This window comes from Aedes aegypti, chromosome 3, assembly GCF_002204515.2.
Source record: "Aedes aegypti strain LVP_AGWG chromosome 3, AaegL5.0 Primary Assembly, whole genome shotgun sequence".
Lineage (NCBI taxonomy): Eukaryota > Metazoa > Arthropoda > Insecta > Diptera > Culicidae > Aedes > Aedes aegypti.
Window position 1 is genome coordinate 407855684 of NC_035109.1, and position 25890 is coordinate 407881573.

Below are 25890 nucleotides of genomic sequence, written 5' to 3' on the forward strand. Positions count from 1 at the left end.
ACTCGCTATTGAAAAGACGATCGAGTTAGGGAGGTGAACCAGTGCAACTGCGATCTAAGGGCTATCGAGGTAGCCATGAAAACCAATTTTTACTATGGTTCTCTAACTCGATATCGAGATACGGAATATCTAGTAAGGGAGAGTTGACTATACGTTAAAATTCAAGTCTTGTATAAAGTTCTGCATAAATTTCAGTCGAATTGCTCCCATCTAAAGCAGATTATTTTGCATGAAAATGGAAAAAGTTGCAAAAGTATTATCCAATACTGTATTTATTTCGTCCGCTCTGTGGTACCCATCGTTTCTACTACACACCATTGTTGCTCCGCGATGTTATTAACCTGCAATTGCATGGGGATTGGTTGACGACGCCTGTGTTGGTATTGCCCGCATGTAGAAATGCGATTACTATACTAAGCTCTCTGCGCCGCTACGCGACTTGGCTTGGGCTCTCGATGGCAGCCCCAGGCATTGCTCGGTCGATGGGTTAATGTACCACAGTTTATTTACTTTTGCCGCTGCGCTTCTCTCTTCTTTATTTTCTTTTTCCACCGCCACAATGCACCGCGCGCGCACACTTGTATTGTACATACGCCGCAAAATCGGCTTTTTGTTCATGAACCATTTCCCTGGCAACATATTTACTGTGTGCGGCGAATGCACTTTGATTGCTGCGATGATTCGGTGATAGCGAAGGAAGAAAACTATATGCTTTCCATCCATCCATCCGTTCGTGTGTGCGAGGGTTTTGCCTCAAACTCTTTCACCAAATTTCGCGCAGGTGATTTTCTTGTTTTTTTATTATTATGTTGGAAAATCTGTTTTCTGTTTTGCATGGGAATGCAGCAATATCAAAATTTACCGCGAAGACAAACCAGTGGAGAAGCGAAAAAACGACGTGCGAGTGGTGAGAAAGAGTTGTGCTAGGTTTGTGTAGTAGGCCTTGGCCTCACGTATAGACGAAGAAACGACGGATGACACAAAGCCAGAGAAAAGTCAATGGCTCCTGAGACCGACCAAGAAACCAACCGAGAAACCGACCAGGCCGATCTGCGTACGTTCACATTTCGAGAAATTGTGAGCCCGGATAAGAGGTTGCTGACACTTTGCGGAGCATCGACTTGGTGAAGCTTAAAGGCGGAACATGCTTGAAATGGATTGTTGAGTTGGTTTTGATGGTTTGATGCAAGGGCAGTATGAAATGATAGTTTTGTGGGATTGTTTGGTGTTTGTCACATTCAGTGCAGTAGTAATGTTAACTTTCACTAGACATTACTTACTAAATAACACTTATTTTATATTATTTTTTAAAGATTACGAAAAAAGTAGATTAGAATCAAAAATACAGATTATTTAAATTAAAACTAATTTTAAAAGGAATAGCTTTAAATTTCTTCTCTCTGATTTAGAAATATTTTTCCTTCAAATGAGTATTCATCTAGCATTTAATTCACAACCATATGTTGATAAGACATTTTCCAGTTGAATACAATTGGATATGGTATCTATTCTAGACCAATTTTAAAATATACGTGGCGTCAAAAAAAATCAAGTCCCAGATCAATTTCTCATCTTTTTCTTTTCAATGTCTTACCAATCAATACTATTCATCGTTAGTTATAGCTTTATGTTAGCTTGATTCTGATACCAAGCACACAAGATGACTTGAGAGTTATCCAGAAACATCTCAGACTTGATTTATCAACCGTGGGCCTCGTTGCCGTGCGGTTAGTGTCGTCAAGCATTTATGCGCATCGTGTCATGAGGTGTGGGTTCGATTCCCGCTTCAGCCATCTAAACTTTTCGTCTGAAATGTGTCTAGGCTGTGCCACTGGAGCTTGCTGGTCCTTTGTCTGGTGTTAAGTTACAGTCTGTGCAACTAAATGGTTGAAGACGGTATCCGTGTCTTTAAAAGATCACACTAGAAAACGATCTGGATTTAATAGGAATCGACACCTGTGACTTCAAAATCAATGGAATTGAGTTTGACAAATCGAGAGGCGCGGTAAATATTTTTCCTTTATTTTTTCCAGGGATCAGATTTTTTTCAATGTATTTGTTTTGAAATTTGGTTGTAACATTTAAAAGTGATTCCTTAAGAAATTTGTTTCAAACATTCTTCATAGTTTTAATAGAGATCTGCAAGGTTTTCAGAATTGAAAAACCAGGCAGCGAAGTAATATAACAAATTTGCAAAACCATGCTCAGAGAAAAGTTTTCGTTTAACTAAACACTACTCTTGTTTGTCTTTGAGTCATTGAACTTATCACAAAAAGTCCTTTAAAAGCTACTCAAAAAAAAAACACGTAAATATTCTAGAAAAATTACTTGATAATGTCGTTGTAGAGCTATAAAAAAATAATCTAAGAAAATAATGTCAAAACATCTGGATCATCCTTCGAAAACAAATCAATTTCTAGATAAATTTCTTCAGAAAAAATAATAAAAAAGCTTGAAAATATTGTCAAAAAATCTTCGAAGATTATTTTGGAGAATCTTTTTGAGAAATTTGAGTGTAATTTTTGTAAGTTTCTCACTACAGTCAAAAACTAAGCTATGAAGAATAGTTTGAGAAAATAATGGAGGGATTCTTTAATAAGTTCTAGGAAAAATAAACAGTTACGAATTATATGTATTGAAATATGTATATGAAAATTTAAATGAAACACTCGATTTGTCATTTACTATTTTTACAGGTATCAATGTTTTATATAAAATATTATCATTTATTTCAAACTGAGTAAAGGAAAACAAGTACGATGGTGAACTTCATTAAATCTTATATCGAAGTTTTTTTAATAAAAAATATATAAATAAAATGGAAACGTGTATCCAACGTGTAAAATGTTTTCCGATTTCAATATCATTAGTTATACATCAAGAAAGTCATGTAATACGCCTTATAGGAAGGCAATTTAAATAATGTCGCTTAAATTTTCAAAGGAACCTTTGTAAGAAGGAGAGAATCTTTCCTCTCTCGCTCTTCGATTATAACAGTGCAATCCTAACCCAGACAACCAGAAGTCGCATAACAGTTTACGAACAAAGTCGTTTAATGATATAGTTTGCATAACACCCGCACTACATGGTGGATGAAGTCGTTGGATCGCTGAGTTTCCTCGCATAACACGATATTTTATGAGTTCATAAGTACATTTAGTTTCGTCCCGTACAATCGTACAAAGTAACTCGGATAAATCCACAGTAGCTGTCGAATCATCTTTCATAATTTAAGTCACTTAAGGGTACAGATTAGTTTGCAATAATAGTGGAACTCGCATTGCATGCTAATTTTCATCATATAAAATATGCACGCATATCGCCTCCACTTTTGTACGTATAAGGTCTTTTCGCGACATGTTTTACGTGAAATATTACACATATAAGCATCGCATAACGCAAAAGGCGATTTCCTGATATGTTCATTCTGGTTGTCTGGGAAAGCTGTCTATGTGTCAAAATATGGAAAATCAAAATCAAAAGCTTTTCGGGTGATGGGCCAGTGATGTAGCCAGAAGGGGCCCTTAAAGGTGAAAATGTTTGCATATCGAATATAATTCTAAAAGATTCTTTTTCAATTTAAACTATTATTTTAAAGCTGATTGCAGTAGTTACACACATAATGAATAATTATCTATATTAAAAATGTATATTTATCATACCAGAGACGTAATCAGGGTGAAAACTCATTGGTACAATTCTAGAATTACCTACATATTTTAGTGTGAATTTCCGGCCACTTGACGCTATTCCCACCTTTACCACGTAATATTATGTTACCCTTATGTTTGCCCCTCCTATCTACACAATTGGTGTAGGTTATCATAAAATTGTACCCACGAGTTTTCACCCTGTTTACGCCTCTGGTATAATAATATATATTTTAATATTGGTAAATATTCGTTCTGTCTGTAACTACTTCAATCAGCATTAGAATTATGGTTGTAGTTGAATAAGAAATTTTTAGAATTATATTCGATACGCAAAAAATTGCCCCTTTAAGAGCCCCTCCTGGCTACACCACTGGCCCATCACCCGGAAGGCTTTGGATTTTCCATATGCTGACACAGTAAATCCAACAAAAATAGTCCGGTTGAAGTCCGGTCTGCTATCGTTGCTCACCCTCGTTAGTAGAGTAAAGTGGGACAAGAGTTTCTATTTAAGATTTCTAGTTCAATTCAAAACAAAACTCAAAAATGTCATGGTGGCTCCAATTCTATTTAAGTAAGAAACTTCACTTTAAATATCATAAAAAATATTGAGATTTGGAAAAGTTATGGCTATTTGTTGTTGTTCGACGTGTATATTGTAATTTTCGGTCAAACTTTCGTTGCATGGAACCAATCTTACCAAAATATTTTTCAATATTTTATGTAAGGGCGTTTTAGGCCTATCATAGGGATGCTTTGAAGTGTATTAGTTTTTGCATAAATGCTTGGAAACAATGTATTTTTCGGCAAACTTAAGTTTACTGCTGGTATAGAGTAAACCTGTCATAAAAGTATCGATACAGTCGATGTTCCATGACTCGATATCGACTCATGGAACCATACTAAAAACAAAATTTCATGGTTACTATGATGGTCCCTAGAAGCAGCTTTCCAAAGGATTGCTGTTCCATGACTCAATATTTCCATGAGTGTATGGTCCCTTCAATATCCACTCATGGAGGTTTCACTGTATTTTATGTTTTAGCCAGCGAACTTTTGCCCCACACTAGATTAGAACTCTTGCCCACCGGTGGGGTAAAAGTTCGTTAAAAAAAATCAATTTTTAAACTGTTATAACTAAAAATTGGGTGAATATTTTGATACAAGTTTGTTCTGCAAAATTGTAGCCAATATGTTGAAGGTTTACTGTATGGTATTTGTTTTGTTTCAACTGCTATTGTTTTTCTGGAAACTTTGATTATATAACTAAGGTCGAACTTTTGCCCCACCTTACTCTACACATCTTTTATTTCTATTATCAAGATATGGGAAGCAGCAAGATTATAGAGCTATACCATTCTAATCTACGAAGGTACGGTGCTACCATCCGCAAAAAGTTTACTCTATGCGTGAAGCGTCGAAAATTTCACCCGGCAAGGCATAGAAAGTGAAATTTTAAATGCCTTTATAAAATTAACTTAAGGGGCCTTCCTTAGCCGAGTGGTAGGAATGCGAAAATGGCAACTTTGGCAAAGAAAGCTCTCAGGAAATAACTGTGGATGTGATCATAAGAACACTACGCTGAGAAGCAGGCTCTGTCCCAGTGAGGACGTTAATACCAAAAATTAACACAATAGTTAATTAAAATCTGTTCAGTAAATGTTGATAGACTTTTCATGAACTACATTATGGATATATTGTTTAATTTTTTATATATTTTTCTCAAAGATATGCTGGTTCCGTAACTAATCAAAAATCTAACCCAGCACATTCAACAGAATTTAATTAAATTGTGTTTTTAAGTTTTTAGAAGCATTTGATAATTGACTTCCTATGCTTTGTCGTGTTAAAAACCTCGGAACTTCACACATAGCGTCAACTGTTGTAATTACCTTCATAGTAGCGAATTAAGATTCATTTAGTAATCAAATAATGACGCAGTTCCTAAAATATGTGCAAAAATAGGCTAACCAAATCTAGTTCATTTTGTATGTGCAAAAGTTTCTCCTATGACAGCAACGCGCATCCTTGTTTCTCAAAAAATCTATGGAGACGCACGGTTGCTTATTTTTATTAATAACTTAAACGGGGTAGCTTTGGTAGTTTTTTTTTTGAAAGAAAATCTTATTACTTCTTTATTCTGTTTTAAAGATTTTATCGATTGTAGATAAAAGATTACATAATAATTTGGTATCATGCTATCATGCTAAGTCTATAATAATTTGTATAAAATGTATCTTTGAATACATATCGACTAATTGTCATGTCTCGACAATGAAAGCAACATAAATTATTTTTGGAATATAAATAAGTGAATTTCGTCAAGTTAATAGCGCGTTGCATACCTCCTCATGCATGTTGGGTGCACGATGTTAGGCATAAGTACAATAGGCATTAATATGATAGGCATAATGGACGGTTGGCATAATTTCGTAAATGAAAAATGGAATCATTTTAGCGGTTAGCTGACTTATTTGATTTCTGTAAAGAGCTTCATAGGCAAATGGAGTTCTGTTTGATCTTTCGACCTTGACGCTGGCTCCTACGGGGGCGAGCGACGAAGGCAGGATCAAACATGTCGCGCGTCTAGTAAGTGAAAAAGTGGCGTGATCGGTAAGTTCTTTTTGATCCTTTGACCTTGACGCTTGCTGCTGGGCAGTGCGTCAAGAAAGCCAAGTTTTTTTTTCCTTTTCGGGTCGCGCGCCTTTTTTTTCTGTGTGCTTTTATATAGCCGAGCAAACGAGTGAGGCTGAGAGTGGCTTGTGGCTGCACAGTGAAGGATAAAGGATCAATTGGTGAGCTCGTTTCATGCTACTATTTCTAATCTATAAAATATGTATGACTGCACATTTAATCGTTACAATTGTGGGACGTAAATATGAATTTTCAACAAACTATGAATTGTTCGTCACTGTGAGTGTCGACACAAACTCTGATTCATGGATTATTTATGTTTCACATTTTTTTATTTTCAGAACACCCCTTTTTACCTTTATTTTTGTAATTAAAAAAAAAACTTTGAATGGTTCGACACTACAAGTGTAGACTTGCAAAAAGTTCACTTTATTCAACAAACTTTGGATGGTTCGCCACTGTAAGTGTCGGCATAAGAATAAGAGTGTTCTATGATGTTCCAACCAATCAAGTTTTTTGTTTCTTTTCAAAAAAGTGAAATATAATAACACATGCTTTCGTCCTGACAGCTGTAGGAATGTTACATTTAGGTATTTGTTCAACAAACTTTGAATGGTTCGTCACCTCAAGTGTCGGCATAATTTTCCACTACATAGAAATTGTTCATATCAAATGAAAATATTATATTTACGTATAAGCATGTATATATCTCACAAATCATTGTTTATCATGGTCTAATCGCTTATCAAAGTGAATCCTGTGACCCAACGATCCTTCCCATTAACAAACATCCCTCCCAGTAACCTTTGTGGAGATGCAGAGGCAAACACGGTCTCCAAATAGCAAAGGTTACACACTAACCTTCCTTCCCCCAATCCCACCTGACTGCAAGGACGTGGCCGGCACCGTTATTGACCTTGTTCAAATAGAGGCACTGAATTATGCACATTGAAGAAGATTATGGCCAATCCCAGTCGAACTTCTAGTTGATTCTTTGTGCATTTTCACTGACTTCGGTCAATCACGGAATAGCAACCATTGATATGTGTAGTCAGTCTAAGCTAAGCTAAGCTAAGCTAAGCATTTGATAATTGACTTTCTATGCTGTGTCGTGTTAAAAACCTCGGAACTTCACACATAGGGTCAACTGTTGTAATTACCTTCATAGTAGCGAATTAAGATTCATTTAGTTATCAAATAATGACGCAGTTCCTAAAATATGTGCAAAAATAGGCTAATCAAATCTAGTTCATTTTGTATGTGCAAAAGTTTCTCCTATGACAGCAAAGCGCATCCTTGTTTCTCAAAAAATCTATGGAGACGCACGGTTGCTTAATTTTATTTATTACTTAAACGGGGTAGCTTAGGTAGTTTTTTTTTTTGAAAGAAAATCTTATTACTTCTTTATTCTGTTTTAAAGATTTTATCGATTGTAGATAAAAGATTGCATAATAATTCGGTTTAAATGAATTTTTGGTTCTGGGGTAACTTTGATAATGGGTAGGTATACATATGGAAATCCACAACCAAACTGGATTGGTGAATATTATCACCTACAGAAGTGGTTTTAGTTGAAACAAACATATAAAATACTATGCTAAGTCTATAATAATTTGTATAAAATGTATCTTTGAATACATATCGACTAATTGTCATGTCTCGACAATGAAACCAACATAAATTATTTTTTGGAATATAAATAAGTGCACGATGTTAGGCATAAGTACAATAGGCATAAATTTGACGGGCATAATGGACGGTTGGCATAATTTTGTAAATGAAAAATGGAATCATTTTAGCGATACACAGTTCGAACGAAACGTGCAAATTTATGAGACATATAATGCACATAATTGGAGCGTGGTATATAATAGATATTTACATGACATGTAATGTAAACTTCAATTATATGTCATGTAATCCAGCAGGATTCTGCGTGATTACATGACATATAACACAAATTTACATGATGCCAGACTTAAATTTACATGACGTCATGTTTACATCGCATAAATGAAGTTTACATGACGTGTAATCTTCATTATTTTTAACTGTGTAAGCTGACTTTTTTGATTTCTGTAAAGGGCTTCATAGGCAAATGTGTTCTTCACAAAGTGGTTGCCTTACAGTCGATAGTTATGAATCCACTGAGAATCACATTGTCTAATCCAGTATCATATCGTTATTAAAATCGTGTGTGCCACACGATATGCGAATGCAAAATGGCAACTTTGGCGAAGGAAGCTCTCAATCAACTGTGGAAACGCTCATATAACATCAAGCTGGGAAGTAAGATCTGTCCCAAATGGGATGTAATGCCAAGTGGCCTTTACATGATCTGCTGCTCGTTTTTCGTATGTGGTTGTACACATATAACTAGGTACTATTACTTTCATCAGAGATTTTTCCTAAAGCTGCTGATGTTTTGAAGCATATTTATCTTCTTTATTTGATTTATATGCTCTTCTTTTAAGCCATACCATTTTAGTAAACAATCTATTTATTGCTCATAATGTTTCGTGAGATATTCTTCCTTCTTCAAATCATATACTGTTCTTCATGGTTTTACAATCAATTATATTACTGGAAGCTGCTTAAAAAATCTCAAATCATATTATGCTGTTCTTTCGAGTTATGTTATGTTATAATGACTATTGGCATTGTAGGCTGTAAATATTTCCATCAGAAATGTTCCGTGCTACAAGTTTTTGAATGATTATGTGGATTTTATACTGGGACCGCGAAAAGTTCTAGGGCAGATCTATCCAACTTTTTTGGCTCTTATTCGATAAGTAGTGGATACGTTCGCAAAACTAATCTAATACCTGCAAATTTTACCTCAAATGAAAATTTGGTAATCATATCTGACATTTATGAAATTCGAATTTATATTAAACTAGTGGTCCCGGCAAACTTCGTCTTGCCATCAAGTAGGCTGTTGAAACACGCCATGACACGTACCTTACAAATTGATAGTTCTATTCATTCCCATTTTTTCTACTTTCCTGTTCAATATACTGTACTTTTTATATAGACAAACACGTCGGAACGCTTCAGGAACATAACTATGAAGGAATTTTAAAAACCTGATGCCCCATTCTCAAGCCATTTCGTAACATACAAACACCATTCCATTTTTATTTATATACTAGTGGCCCCGGCAAACTTCGCCTTGCTATCAAGTAGGCTGTTGAAAACGTTATTGATCGTCCCATACAAAATGACAGTTTTATTCGCGCTCGTTTTTTCAACTTTCCCGGTGAATATCCTGCGATTATTATACACACAAACACGTCGGAACCCTTGACGAATAAAACGGAGAAAGAATGATTCAAATCCGTTGACCCGATTGTAAGTCATTTCGTGACATGCAAACACCAATCCATTTTTATTTATATAGATATAGAATAGATATAGATAGATAGACTCTTTGCTAGCTTGTCAATTGAAAATCAGCAAAAAATGTTGACTGCGAAGGTGAAGGAAGTGTTCTCAAAACATTCAATTGATCAGAGCTAGTTCTGAATGTATGCTAAGAATATAATCAGGAAATTACAGTTGAAGATGGTATTGTCCGATTAAAGTTTTGCACGATATTTCCAGAGAAATTAAAACATACAAATGTGATTTACTCACGAAAACAAATTACACTTTAAACAGCTGTATTTTAAGAATGAGAACAATGATCAAATTCATTCATTCTAAAATTCTCTAATACGGGAAACAACCATTTTTGACACCCACAAATTCTTCTGAAACGGTTGGTATTAGCATATTGAAGATTTTTTAATGAAGGGCTCTAAATATTTTCCTTGTTTAATGGCTTAAACATGTAGTTTTCTGCCAAACGTCCACTATGCCTAACGTATTTTATGCCTAACGTCCTTATGCCTAACGTCTTCATCCCTAATGGGGTATACTCCCATACGAAGTATGGAAGTATTTGACTCTGATTACAAAAATGATCATAATTTGTAAAAATACTCTTCGCTATAAAATTTGAGGCCGAATTCTAGTGCCTGAACAGCTCTAACATGAAGTGTCATACTGATACTATTTATGTTGCTCTCGATTTGTTCAACTGAATAACAGAAATTATGTTATTTCGTTTAGTATGTTGTGGGCTTTGTATTATCGAACTTATCCGCATTATCAAAGATACCACGATTCACGGTAACGTATTCCGGGGGCAAATTGATCACTGGTGCGAGTTTAATCATATCGGTACCACCTCCTAAGAATGGTTAATGATTCGTTGGAATCACAGACCTTCCTTGTTTAATGGTTTATAGATGTTTATGATGATTTTGAACTATTTCATTATTATTAGGGTGAGTTTTCGAGTCGATTTTCGAAATCATATAGTATTATAAGCATAGTTTTTTGCTTGTAATACCGTTCATTTCGAACAACGTGCTTATTTTAAGGAAAATTGCATTCATTTACAAATACACCAGTTTTAAGAAATTTGATATCATTTCCAGAATTTCGAAGACCAAAATTCAGTAGATAGGGAAATATTTTATTCATAAACCTGCTTTGTTATATGGTGATCAATTTCGATATCTTATACAAGCATTGAAAAATTGCAAGTTTTTTCAAGATGTTCCATGTAATACACTTGTTGACATTCTGAAATGCCAAACATGTCAAATACGATTCAGAGCATCATCAAACCAAAAAGTAAGGTTTATTATTTCAAGTGAGACCGTTTGCGCTAGATTTGGTTGAGATTTAGTACTGAAACGGCGATAAGTAACAATATCCATGAATTTTGAAAAAAACTTAAAAGGGTTAATTATAGCTGACACCTTTACAGTTCACATGATGTTCTTCTTCTTCTTCTTTCTGGCGTTACGTCCCTACTGGGACAGAGCCTGCTTCTCAGCTTAGTGTTCTTATGAGCACTTCCACAGTTATTAACTGAGAGCTTACCATGCCAATGACCATTTTTGCATGCGTAATATCGTGTGGCAGGTACGATGATACTCTATGCCCTGGGAAGTCGAGAAAATTTCCAACCCGAAAAGATCCTCGACCGGTGGGATTCGAACCCACGACCCTCAGCTTGGTCTTGCTGAATAGCTGCGCGTTTACCGCTACGGCTATCTGGGCCTGTAAAAAATCTAAAAATTCACCAATCGATCTGAAACTTAGGGGAATTTATATTCAATACTGAAGAAAATCTGAAAAAATATCAGAGAAATAAATTGAAAACTTTATTTTACTTTTGACCATTTTTTATTTATTTATTTATTTATTTATTTATTTTAACATAAAATTTTGAAAGAGGAAAAACCCCTTTGAGTGATTTTTTTTTTTTTTTTTGAAATCTTTCTCAAAGAGGCACAAAACCTTTCTATCTTTTCAAGAAACATTACAAATCAAACTTAAAACTAGAGGCTCACACGGCAACAGACCATAACAGAGCCATAATCGTGGAATATGAACATCAATCCGATATTAAGTGAAGAGTATCATCAAAAGTCGGCGAGGGAGAGGGTCCATCAGAATCGAATCATTCTTGACATCTGAAAATAAATGTATAAAAACAACAACAAGTATCAAACAAAATATGAGATCTCTATTAGAAACTCAAATAAAATTTTCAATACGGGATAGCATTTAGTACCAAGTATGTCACGAACAGATATGGGAATAGGATGATTCAAATTTACTATGTTGTTGATTAATTTTTTCCTCGGTAAAATGAATTTGCGACATTGAAATACAATATGATCAATATCCTCATAAGATTCTCCACAATCGCATAGATTAGAATCTTTGATGTTGATTCGATACAAATGGCTGTTGCAAATGTAATGATTTGACATCAACCTTGAAAAAGAGCAAATGAAATTTCTACTTGCTGATATATTTTTGAACCATGGATAATTACTAACTTTTGGGCAAATAGAATGACACCATCGCCCTTTATCGCTAGAGTTCCAACAAATTTGCCAATCCAAAATAGATTTTACTTTCAGTTTTGGATAATATTCAAATGGTAATATGTGACGATTGTAGGTTATTCCCCGAAGAACGCCAAATTTAGCTAATGAATCCGCCTGTTCATTTCCATAAATCTTACAATGAGCAGGAACCCATACAAATTTAATAATAAATCCCTTAGAACTAAGATCAAATAATAATGTTTTCATCATAAATATAATATGATGAGTTTTAAAATTGAAATTTATCGTATCCAATGCCTGTAGACAGCTTAAACTATCAGAACAAATGAAATAAATAGTTGGTGTACAATCTTTGATCAAGTTGCACGCAAAATATAGAGCAACCAGTTCTGCCGAAAAATGGAACAAGGAGATTGTAATTTAAAAAAATGACCCGACAATAAATTATATACACCAAATCCCGCAACATCTTGAATCAAAGAACCATCTGTATAATAAATTTGCGCAGGTGTGACTTCAATAAATTTACGCTCAAATAAAAAATTCGCAAAATGAGTATGTTGCATTTTTGGAACTTGTTTCAATTCATGCAACAAGGTGAAGTCAATGATAGGTTGGTATGAGTGAATTGTAATTTTTGAATTATAAAAAAGCATTTAAAGGAATTGTTTCAATTTGTTCATTAGAGCAATGAATGAAGGAATCTAATATTCTGCTCGAAGGATTAATTTCAAATAACGATTTCAAAATATTGATAATAGGATGATTGTTTGAGAAACAATTCATCACAAAATTTGCAATTTAATTCTTGAAAGCGAATCTTAAGTGGCACTACTCCGGCAAGAACTTCAATTGATTGAGTATGTGTTGAATTCATAAGCTTTAAACAAATTCTCAAGCAACGAAGTTGTATTTTTTCAAGTTTGACAAAATATGTTTGTACAGCACTACCAAATGAAAAACAACCATATTCCATAACTGAACGAATAGTCGTTTTATAAAGTGTTATTAAATCAGAAGGATTCGCTCCCCACCAAGTACCTGTAATTGTACGAAGAAAATTAATTCTTTTGGCACAAACTTTTTGGATAAATGTAATGTGAGTGTTCCAATTTAATTTATAATCAAACCATATGCCAAGATATTTGTATATATCAACTTTTTCAATTTCAAGGCCATTAAGATATAAGAAGAATGTTTTCTTGAGAAAACAATATATTTCGTTTTTTGAACTGAGAAAGAAAAACCATTTTCATGAGCCCACATATCAATATTATCTAAAGCACATTGCATAAAATGTCTTATGATCTCTCTGTTTTTGCCACTGATTGAAATAACATTATCATCAGCAAATTGTAATAAATAACATCCATTAGGAATAATGGAAGCAATGTCACTTGTAAATAAATTGTACAAGAAAGGACTTAGACAAGATCCCTGTGGAAGACCATTGAATCAAGCAATCCCAGCGAACAGCAACTCTTGAATCAAATAATCCACGTAAGCAGCAACTCTTGAATCGAATCTACTACGTAAGTCCACAAAATCAATGAATCAAAGCCTCGGTCGTAATTGGAATCTGAAAAAGATGAAAAAAATTGACAAGCGAAGAAAAAACCGTTTAACCCGGTCAAGGCCTACTTACCGAGTATGATTTTTGACCATTTTTCATTTTTTAATTTTGAAACATACCTTATGAAATGTCAAACCGTTGTATCATAAAAAAATCAATTCCATAAACTGATAAACATCAATGAAGTACTGATTTTGTCGAAATTTTTTTGACAATATTTAAAATCCAAAGTTGGAAAATAATGATCAATTCGATCCCGGATTACGGTACCATTCAACAAAACAAATACATAACAGGTTAATTAAAACTGATAGTTTTATCCAGTTCGAAGGTCTTTTAAGTTTCTTATCAGAAATAACATGACAAAGTTTTAAGTAATAAACCATTTAATTTAAACTAGAATGTGAGCCTAATGATTTATAACTGTTTCAAGATGAAAATGAATCGAAGCCAAACCTCTAATTTTCAAGAGCACAAATCTGGAGAACCAAACATCTGTTTAAGCTGAAAACTTAATCGATTGGTCGGCGGTGTGTTCGGTTCTCCAGATTTGTGCTCTTGAAAATTTGAAATTTGGTTTCGTTAAATCTTCACCTTAGATGTCATATCCTCAAAAGGAATGCTAATTTTAAAACCTTACCCATGACAAATCTTGCAAAAAATATGTGGAAACTGGTGGCTTAGAACCATTTCAATTCCCATCGCATTATAATTAATCCACTTCTTCGACGAACCTAACAAGCATCCAAGTTACCATTGCGAAACGAGTTCTACGCCCCACGGAGCGCCATAATAGCGTCCCACTCGATCGTTCGTTCTCGCCTCTCTCGGTCCAACAAGCGGATCGCGTTCTTGTTCTCGTTCTACTGCCACTCACTGCCATCGTCGTTTATCCGCCAATTTCATAACAAGTTCAGTGGTGGCTACCATTTTTTATGCAAAAATGTCACAAAACTCGCACTCGGCTCGGCTCGGCTCGGTTTCTGCTGGCGACGAGTGAGAAAGTGTCTTCTGTTGCACCACCAACAGAAGAACCTGCGATCGTTGCGTTCTTGTGATATGGTGGAGAAACGGAACAGCAGAGAACAAGAATGCGCGCGAGAACAAAACGAGAGCGAGAATGGGATTCACCGCCTCGCAATGAATGCATTCATGGATTTATATGAGGATGATGTTAATCCAAGATCCCTCTTTTTCGCAGCACCAAGAAAAATGAAAACGTTTGCTCTCTCCAGCGCCAGCGCCGGGCTACTTGATGGGAGGAAAAATCGTCAATCGAGTTGCCATAGTTTTTCCTTTCGTAGCATGAATGTGAGAGAGCGAGTCCCTCTCTCGCTCTCCCACCACAGCTCGCAGCGCGATTTCGGGTGTTTATTTACACTCTTTTCGTTCATTTAGAGCACTGAGCAGAGCAAGAGCAGAGCCTCAGCCCCCTCCACATGACCTTCAATTTCTGATGTGCTCGCGGTGTGCTGTTGATGTTTTACGTTACCGCTTAGACGTAGGCTCGACCAGTACCAATTTTCCTTTCGTTGGTCTTGGGCTGAAAAAAGCATTCATCGTCGGTTCCGACGTAACTCTCGCCGCTCTCTGGGTTTTGTTGCCCGTCTGCTTGCGACTCGTTCGGTTGGTTTGCGCGTTTCTCGAGCCGCCCTTGGCCCACGTTTTGGTGTGTGCTTTTATTTGACGATATCGCTCGAATATTGACGGTCGATGTTTTTTGGTTGTCGCGGGTTGCTTCGATGGCGCGCGCCGAGTGCAAGGTGTTGTAGGATCGATCAATGTGCAAAATTAAGGTGCTTTTAGGCGGAAAATCAGCCCCAGCTGTGGATTAATGGTTACCAAGAAGACGGGAAATTTTGTGGATTTGTGAGGATTTGAAAATCAAGTGAAAAGAGGAAAATATACAGGAAATACAAGGAAAAAAGTGTTTGTCAACAAAAAAAAAAGTGGGAAATATACTTGTGATATGAGATTGTGAAGCAGGAAGAAAGGAAAAATGTTATCGGACATCTCGTACCAACAGTCGGTAATCAAAGAAAACACGATGAATGTGGTACAGGTGCAAAAGTGTTCTCAGTCGCAAACACCGGTCATAAGCTACCGAGCGGGTACAGGAGAGCCATGCATCCCGAACAGTACCACGGTTGGTCGAATCGAAGAAGTTAGGCCGCCAAAAGAGTTTACAGTAGTGCAATCAACGTATACCAATCATCCTAAAATTATCAACAGTATGAAAAATATTGTGTTGGAGAACTCTCCACCGCACAAGTCTATGCTGGCTGGGGATTATCTACCAGCTCATCATCTTCACCAGCAGCAGCAAACGCAGCTAGCTCATCATCTTCAGTTTTCAAAGGGACCAGTTCTTTTGGTTCCAAAGACAGAAGATTGCGTCCGGTATTCACATCCGACACCATCTTCTCCCACTGGACATCATCATATGTTCTCGGTGGCTTCTCCAGCTCCAATGCACCACCATCAGGCTGCTCCTGTGGATATAAAACCCCCGGTCATTATGGATAACAGCGTCGCGAGCAGTTCCAAGGGAGAACCGGACCTCAACATAGGTAAATCCATCTCAAGAGATCTTTAATTCCATTGGAAAGTTCAAAACTTTCCCTCTCCGTAGTCAAAATAGCTATTACACGATCCGACTAAAACACGATCCAATAAGGCACAACTTGAACCATGATCATACCCTCGCGATCACCCCGTGAACCGTGGTTTCCGCTGGGGAACCCGGCGCGGGGCAGATCAAGAGAAAATCCACGGAAAAATTTCACCTCATCAACTCTCAAAAACTGCCTTGCAGAAGCCCCCAGGTTGGTACACGGTCACCAGTGCATTGCCCTTCTCCATTCATTCGCGCAAGCAGTAGCAGCAAGCAGGCAACGAATGAGCGGAGCTAAGCCAATGCCCTCGTAGCCGTGAGTCGTTGACCTTTCTCTTCCAATTCCATCCATCTATCCATCCACTATACTCTCTGTACTGGTGCTGCGCTCGCTCGTTCGTTTACTCGCTCGCTTACAGTGGGGCAAGCAAACGAATCAACCAGACGATCCATAGCCTACTACTGTCGGGAAACTATTTGCTTTAGTGCAAGGCATGCTAAGACTGATACAGTTCTCAAGAAACGCACACTAGATCTCCCGATCAATCACCAGAACACATCTCAGTCCCAGTCAACGCCCGATGAACTTGAACTTTCCGGGTTTGATTGAGCCAGAATGTTGGCCGCCGGGTGATGAAATTAGTTTCAAACATTCATGCTTCTCTGGCGACCCTTCTGGATGGTTCTTTCCAAGAACCGGGCGCATTCAAACACAGAGACTGCATCCATTTCCCAGCATAAACTCTCTCCCCCTCGTTGAGTTTGCATTTTTTTACGCCCGACGACGACGAAGAAGCGCATGCACACGAGTGGGACAGAGAATGCCCTTGATTTTCCCTTCCTTGTTTTGCCGTAATCAGTTGTACAGCTCCAAAGCATAACAAACCGTTCCGAAGCAGGGGGAAAAAAACGCCTAAATGTCTGCATTCTTCCATACACGGCGATATGTTGGCCTCGCTCGCGCGCGTCTTCGCGGAGATGTTGCGAGCGAGAGTGAGGTCATTCCCCGCGTGCTCGTGAATGTGAAATGCGTGGTAAGACTCGCGTAGCACAACCGCCTAAGAACCGATCACAGTTTCTTGGCATTAGCACCGATACCTCGAAAACAACCGTCAGAAGATGGGTTCAGGGATAGCCGGAAGAGTCAATTGCCACCGCGCTGCCACTATAGTTCACGCGAGCAAACGAGCGAGCGAGCGGAGAACGCAAATGAGCGGAGCGGGAGCACGCGAGAATATCGCGAACACGATACCGATGGCTGCGGGAGCATCGAGAGACCGAGAGCGAGGAGCGAAACTGTTGTTTGTGTGACATATTGTAAACAGTCGTGTTTCAAGTGCATACGCTGAACTTGAAATGGGCCGTTGACGTGCCGCCGGGTTCAAGCTCTATGAGTAAGCAACGAACGCGAGTTTATTGTTCCTAGCCACAGATCCTACCTTGGCATTTGCAAGGCGTTCACCTCATTGGTGTGTGCAGAGCTGTCTTCCTGAATCGCGCGCCAACAGCTAAGCACACTCTAATTATCAGTTTCGGTCACAAAACCGCTGCTGCACCAGTCGTGATAACAAATCTTCAAGTACGAATCAATTTGAGTATGATTGACGCGCGCTCAACCTTGCCACTAAGCGGTGGGTGTTTGCGAAAAATTTTCGACCGCGTGCGGGGCGCTGAACTAGTCGAAGGTTTTAGCAATTCAGCTTCAGGGACATCTGGCGCTGACGAGGCATCTGCCAAGCTACCCCGTAGATAAGTACCAAGGTGACAGGAAACAGATTAGCGAACGTGAACCTGAGTCAACAACCTGAAGCATCCTTGATGTAGTCCAATTTTGGCACTGGCGAGTTTGAAGAGAACGGTCTTCGGACATTTCTACGGATGAAGTTCGACAACCTTCCGCACTAGTTCATCAATACGCGAAGCATAGTAGTGAAAGTAAACCTATTTCACACGCACCACGTGAGAAACGGCAAACTTTCACAAACCCCGAATCGATTCTCCGATCCTTCACCTTTTGTGTCGATTTCTCAGCCATGATCTCGTCACTGCTTTACATCACCCTTCCTAAACACTACACAGTTCAATAGACTCTACTTGCGGTGCATCTAATATCGTTGCTCTCCCTTCCTCTGTCGCTTTTCTCGTCGTGATTCGACTTTTATTTACGACTTCATTTTACGACCTTCTTATACCTCCCACCTTCGTCGCTTTTTGAATCTTTCTCTCACTCCGCGTGCTGCGCTTCTACGAGTGCAGTGAAAATGTTGCAAGTCAACGAACTTTTTTTCTTCTTTTCTCCATTGTTTGGCATTACACTCTCACTCTCGTTTTTCTTTTCGTCGTCGCCTGCCTGGACTTTCCATCACCCCCTTGTCTCTTGAAATCTTCAAATCGTGACTTGCCCGCACAGCCTCCTACGACGACAACGACCGTAGTGGAAACTGGAAATAGAGGTTAGGAAAACCGATGCTTGTTGCGTTGGAAGAATTTGTCCCATCGTCGCCGCCGTGTTGAACCGAACCGTACCGTGGAGGGTTCAGTGGCCTGAAAGTAAAAACGTTTATAAGCCATGCCGTGTTTCGTGTGAAGAGGGAGAGGTGAAGACGAAAACCTGAATGCTTGACGGCGCTGCTGGAGAAATCTATCTGACCTAGCAGCAAGGGGCAACGAACTTGGTTTGTTTAAGGGGGAAACTCGCGAAGGGAAAAGGTCGAATCGGATCGGAAACGAGTGTTGTTTAGAGCTGCGAGAGATGAAATAAATAAATCACTTTCGATTTATTTTTTCCCGTGGAGGATGGTTTCAATGGCAGCTCGGGGACTTTAAAAAATGTAGATCAATTTTTTAGAGTCACTTGGTGCTAATAGTTTGGCACGCGACTTTCGATTTCATCCAATGAACGAAAAACGATGCTTGGTCACGAACATTCAGTTGATCCGGTTTGACACGCGGTTCGGTTGATCAATTTTCGATATCTTTCACCGCGCCTAGTGTCCACGGTGTTCGCCCAGCCTGCTTTGGTTTGGGGCTTCATTGTAATGTCAAAGACCTCGTCAGCAGCAGAAGCAGTGGTAGTCGCTCTGCTGTTCGACGGATGAATTCATGAATATAAAACACCACAGAAAAGAAAGCCAACATAAACTGTGCGCTCTCGTTGTCGGTTGTCGGCGAGAGGTAGTTTAGGCTGCCGGAGGCCCGCAATGTATACAAAATATTTCGAAAAGTCGGAACGACATGGTGAATGAAAAAAGTAAACTTTTACTTTTCACTTTCATTTGGCGTTGGGCGTCTGCCTGCTTCCATTATTACTCGTTTTTTTTTTTCGTGGCTTGCTTTGCTCCGGTCTCTATGCTCTATTGGAAATTGGATAAGGCGGCGGCGGCGATCATAGATGGCGCGCGTCTCACGCTGGGGAAATGTGCAAACCTGCGAAATGCGAAAGAGAGTGTGGAAGCGAGAGGGTAATGACATCTGGTGCGAGTGTGTGGAAAGCAAAAGAGCAATGTTCGCTATTTGGGCTAGTGGTGCCTAGTGAAAGGAAAATTTTCGCTTCGTCTTTTTATTTGTTGGTGCACAGTGGAGTATGAAGTTTTGATGAGCTTCATCAAAAGCACACCAATTAAGCTTGATTGCTCTGAGATATCAACGCCCCGAAATGGTTCGGTGGTATTTCTTGGGTTAGATTGTCGGGAGGCCAACGAACTTGAGCCGTGTGAACGTCCACCTGAATTAACCTAGTGATACCGAAATTTGACGCATCGAATGGAATGGATTTCACTTTTTTTTTCGCCATGGCGTGATGGAGATTGTGGGGCACTTTTCACTTTCCTCTGGCCGATTTTCTCCCCGACGTACGATGCGTATCGGTAGCGGCCGAGGATTGACCAGATGAAAGTAAAATTTTCGCGTGGCTGAAATTATCAGGGCATTTGGGAGAAGTGGTGCATCACGCACGTCGAAGATAGACGAAAATTGGAATATTGAAAAGGAAAACGAGGAATCGTTTAATTGTTCGGTTGCAAATATTTGTTTGCAAAATTATTAGCAAATTTGGTTTCTAGCAAGTAATTCAAATTGTGATACACATCTCAAGATTTGATATAGAGCAAAGTCTTACAGTGAACCTTTTCTTTGTGTTGCCATCTTACTCTAAGTTGATAGAAGAACGATGTTTGGCTCCGTATGGCTCACAACTAGTTGAGCCACAGCTCCTTCTTGTTTGGTCGATGATTTTCAATGGTTACTGTAATGCAAGTAATTTGCTCGTTGCTGTCATTCCCGCTATTCATTCGCCATTTGGATACCTTCGAATGACATCTTCGATGATCGATGATCAATTATAGACGCAGGCGTAATAAGGAAGGGCAACTAGAACCATAGAAAAACTATGGTTTATCCTTGTTGGACTCATCAAATTCGTCAAAACCACTGTAGATCTAACTGCAAATTCTATGCGCCGGGCTCTGCACTTCATAATTCGAGGTGACACGCAATAGTTAGGTACTGGAATTAATATTCGAAATCCAGAAAATATCAAGGATATCGATCGTGCTTCAATCAGGAATCCATCATGGAGAGATATTGTGACTAATACACTCTCAAAGGTCTCAACAGAAAATAGCAAAGTTTTTAAGGAAAACTTCTTCCCAATAGAGTTGTATTAAAATCTTGCAGTCACTGCACTATGGGCCAGGGACGCAATCTAGTGGGACAAAATTAATAACTCGGTACCAAACCATTTCCGACATTTAGTGTCTTCTTCGGCAAAGTTTTTTGTAACAACGAAGACCATCTACTGACATACTGAAATGTTATAGAGAATCGGCATGTTGGGCAAAGTTGTTCATTTTGATAAAATAAACAACTCTCTCGAAGGTGTCAAAATTCCATAGACTACTGTTTTCGAGTTATTGGCAATAAATCAAATTAATGAAAAACCTTTTTTTTTTCACCGAGTGTGACATTTTGACATTGTCATTTAATATTTTTGCTGATAAAAATATAGCAAACACAAACTCTAGTGGAAAAATTTGGTATTAACAAAATTAAAATTAGGAAAACAAAAAACTTAAAAAGTAGTGCAAATTTTAAACCTTAATATTTCAAAAAATCGAAAGCTCAAATATTCAGGCAATATAAAACATTACTAAATGAAACAGATAAACAATTTCAGAAAGATATGTTTTGGTGTTTTTGAGATGTTCTCAATTTTTGAGGTTTTCTTTTTATCCTGCAAATACTATTTTTAGTGACAAACATTTAAGTGTAGAATAAATTTAGCAGTAAAAATAAGTGCGCAAGAACAACTGTCAAAGTACTGATCAGTTGTTAGCAAAAATTTTGCTAGCATTTCACTAATAAATTTTGTAGTAATCATAAGTTCGTTAGGAATGGAATCTACTAAAGTTTGGGTTGAAATCTTCGTCAGTACCTTTCCAGGTATCAAATAGGGTTTCACTCTAAGAACTTTCCTTGGAATGCTTCAAAACTTCTACGTTTCTGTATTGGGGTAAACTTCTAGTAGTTCATCAATCCTATTTTCCAAAGCTGCTCAGGAGTGATTAGTCAAATTATTTCTACAGATAAGGCCTTTCCACTTTTTCGAAAATTTCTTGTATTTCTTCTTGTCTATCATTCCAAAAGTAACCGGAGACTCAATTTACAGACAATTTCAGAGAAGCGTTAAAATAATGTAGCGCTTCTTTTATTGTTTTTAATATTCAAAAAATCATAGCTAATGCATTTTAAACATTCATAAGCTATGATTTTGACATTTCTGTTGAACGTTAAGTTTAAAGGAAGTAGATCTATTTTACATATCTTCAATTTATTCGTAGATAGATAGATATCTTTATTTAATAGATTTGCAGTCCGAGGCTGGCTCATCTCTTGAAAAAATCGTTCGTATTTATGCCCAAAACTGTGTGAAAATGTGTTTTTCCTACAAATTTCGCTTTGACAAATCATTTGCGAGGTTGTAGAGAATACGATCATGCCAGTGACTTTCCAATTTGTACATGTCTGAGGTATCTTTGAGCATCAAATCGAATCAAATTCTGTGTTTCAGCTAACTTTCAGCAGCTATATATAATAGAAGCTCGTTATAACGACAACTTTTATAGCGGCAAAAGCTCCCTGTAATGACGTTTCTCGATCCGTTGAACAATATTTTTTGTTACAGTAGTAGTAGTAGTAGTAATATTTATCTTTGGTAGTACTTCGATACAACTCAACTCTATTTTTATTTCCATTACGTTTTATTGAAGTTACATTATAACTAAGCAAAAAAAAATTTTTTTCTAATTTACGTTCAACTTTTTTATGAGAAAATGAATCTTAAATTGATATTATACACCTGCACGTATTTTCAGTAATTTTTACATAATTTTTTCCCTGTTTTTGTTTTTTTCTCATATTTTTTTTATTTTAAACTTTTATTATTACGTCTCTATTGGTGCAATCCTTTGTGTTTCGGAAAAATCAATTTAGCAATTGACAGTACTGTTTTGGAAGTTACCGAATCGGCGTCAGATTACCTCCATACGTCATTTATTGAATTGCTTTGATTTTCTCAATGACTTGAGTTCTGATACTACATACATTTGACGAACTGAATTGAATCGGATTCGGAGCCTAGAACCAGCAACTGGTAGACCGTGAGGGATTCTGAGTCTTGCGGAAGTAGAGGAGACAGTAGAATTTGTGAGTTCACTAACGTTAAAAAGGGAGCGTTCTGGGGCGGTTCGTATATACTTATGTGTAGGCAATATGGTAGAAAATTATAAGCGGGTCTGTCTTTAAAAGTAGAATCAGCAATGAAAGTGTGAAAAATTGTGACAGTCATTCCTCAGCCTACCAGATTGAGAATTACTGACTTGTTAGAACGCATGGATGTGGATTTTCTTGAAATATCCCCAAAAATCCAACTTTAACGGCATTTTTCGTTATTGCAAAAAATGTTGTATACAACTCGTGCAAAACTCGATTTTTTCAGCACTCGTCGTATTCATCCAACTCGGTGAGCCTCGTTGGAAAAATGTACAACTCGTGTTGAAAAAATCGTGTTTTTGCAACTTGTTGCATAATAGTAGTTTACGGAACAAGTTGCAGAATGATTAGTTTTACAGCACGAGTCGTAAAAAGTACTGTACAAATCGAGTTCTGCAATGAGTTACGTACAACATTTTTTGTAATCTCGTAGAAGACCACTCGAGGATATCAGAAATCACAGATAACAGACGTTGAAGTCCGATTTTAAAACTGTGTAAGACCGTAGTGGTCATTTTGAATGGCAACACAAGTAGCAACATCGTGGTGGCTTTGTCATCGCTAAGTTTCCATGACGATGTCAGTGGTGGATATGAAATATTTCAAGATATTGATATTCACCACTGATTGACGCAATTCGCTGTGTTGCGGCGCTAGTGATTGCAAGGAGTTTCAACTTGAATATTTACACAGGTTTTCAGAAATTTTTTGTTCTAACATAAACATCTGTTATCGGTACAGAAATTATATCGGAATGCAACAATTTTTGAAAAATTGTTGTGTAATTTTTCATAACGCAACTCAAAACAGTTGCGTAATGAAAAGGCGTTGCGTAATGAATCATTACAGCACTACTTTTAGTTGCGAAATGACTATTCTCGCACTGCATACTTCAGTACAGGAAAGTAGGCCGTATCATGACAGATTGGCGTGATGAAAAACAGCTTATTACGATGAGAAATTGCAAAAATAACTATTATAGATGAGATCCTTCAGAAATTTATAAAAATGTTTATTTTGAGCAGTTTTTGAACATATCTAGCAGGCAATTTAGGGCCTTCAAAAGTTTTATTATGAAGAATTCATAGTAATTTTTTTGAAACAAATCGTTTGTTATTTCTTGGAAGAGTTTAAAAAAAATTCCCACGAAATCTTCAATACAGTGTATAAGAGAATTCACGAAGAAATTACTAGAAAACTTCATTCAAAACCAGAACTATCCTTGAGGGATTTTCCTAGGAAAAGTTTCTGAACAAATACCTGTTACCTGGGATTGTCGGCGGTATTCTAGGAGCATTCTCTTTGCGATCTGGGGAACTTGATCGGTTTTTGGAGGAAACTCTGCATATGTATTTGAAATAAAAAAATCCGTAGAAAAATTTCTAGACTAATACTTTACTTGTCATAGAGAACTTTCTTAAGAAATTCCTGATGTAATCAAAGAAGGATTTCTATCCACATAGAATCCTTGAAGAAATTTAAGTAGTACATAGAATGATTTTAGGATAATTACTTTGAGAATTTTGTAGAAATATACAATGAAATTGCTGAAGATATTCCAAGAAGATTGTTTTTCAGGTTTTTTGGACGAGTACCTGTTCGATTTTTTTAGAATATTTACTAGAGCATTCCACAAATTATTACTGGATTGTTGTTTTAAAAGGCCGCTGGATGAACTCATGAAAAATTGCTGGAATGATTTATGAATCTCTGGACAGAAAATCCGGGGAAAAATTTAAGGTATCATAGGCCGAATGGTTTGAAGAATTCATAACAGAATTCACTTTATATTCTGAAGAAATTATTTGGTGAAATTCTTGATAAAAAGCACAGTAGAATTTAAAAATTTAAAAAAAAAAGTCAATTAAAAATTCAAACAACCTAAAATTTATTGTAAAAAAAATCTAAAATGATATTTTTTCGAAACAATCTGGCAGAATATTTGAACTTTTTCTTGGTGAAACTCAATGGAAATTTTCTGATAAAATTCCTCAAGGAGTCGGTTAATTCAATACTGATCAAATGTTCCTAGGAACACTTGGAGGAATCTCTGAAATCGTTTTGGAAAAAAGAAAAACTGGTGGAATCCATGGAACCATTTCTGAAGAAATTCTCAGAAGTTTTTATGCATGAATATCTAGAGGGTCAAATAAGTAGTGGATTTTCCGGGAGAACCCTCTCGGTGTTATTTGAGGAATGTGTTTCGAGTATCTTACATGAATATCATGAGCGTTCAAGATGAGCCCATGGAGAAATTATTAGAGGAATCTCTGGAGGCAGCCTCGGAATGGTTCTAGTTGAACCAAAAAAAGTTGCATTTTATCGAGTTACGTTATGGAGGTTAAGTTATTTCGAGGTATAACAATACTTGACAACGATTTTTTTGTGGCGCGACAGTCAAGGATAGCTATCATTTTGTGGATGAAGAATTAGTTGTCCAAAAACTAGCAACTTTTCCAAGGGTCCCATTTAAGATACGAATATGGAATTAATAATCTGAAGTAGTAGATATGAATTCCCTTAGAGATGTTTCTCCTGAATCTACTTTTTCTAAGAAATTCATGACAAAAGAAACGAAGAGTTTTGGAAGATCATTGGGATTTCCTAAACCAAAATGAGTTTGTCGAAGTTGAACAAAATTTTTGGTTCATAATTTCTCAATTCTTCTGCCCGTGAATAATGAACTCAGAGACATACATAATTCAAAGTTTTAATCAAGATATCGTCAGTCATGTT

General features: G+C 37.2%; 1 protein-coding gene across 3 annotated transcripts in view; it reads left to right on the forward strand.

Moving 5' to 3' along the window:
* The window catches only part of LOC5569135 (ecdysone-inducible protein E75), a 240102-nt gene that overhangs the window by 127071 nt on the left and 87141 nt on the right, over positions 1-25890 (forward strand). Inside the window, exon 1 of one of the 3 annotated variants that reach the window (XM_001652693.3) lies at positions 15290-16342. The exons of the other annotated variants lie outside the window; for them this stretch is intronic. Coding sequence (XP_001652743.3) covers positions 15772-16342 — 571 coding nt within the window. The 5' untranslated portion in view covers positions 15290-15771. Of the gene's footprint in view, positions 1-15289; positions 16343-25890 lie in introns of those variants that run through there. 3 annotated transcript variants of the gene reach the window in all.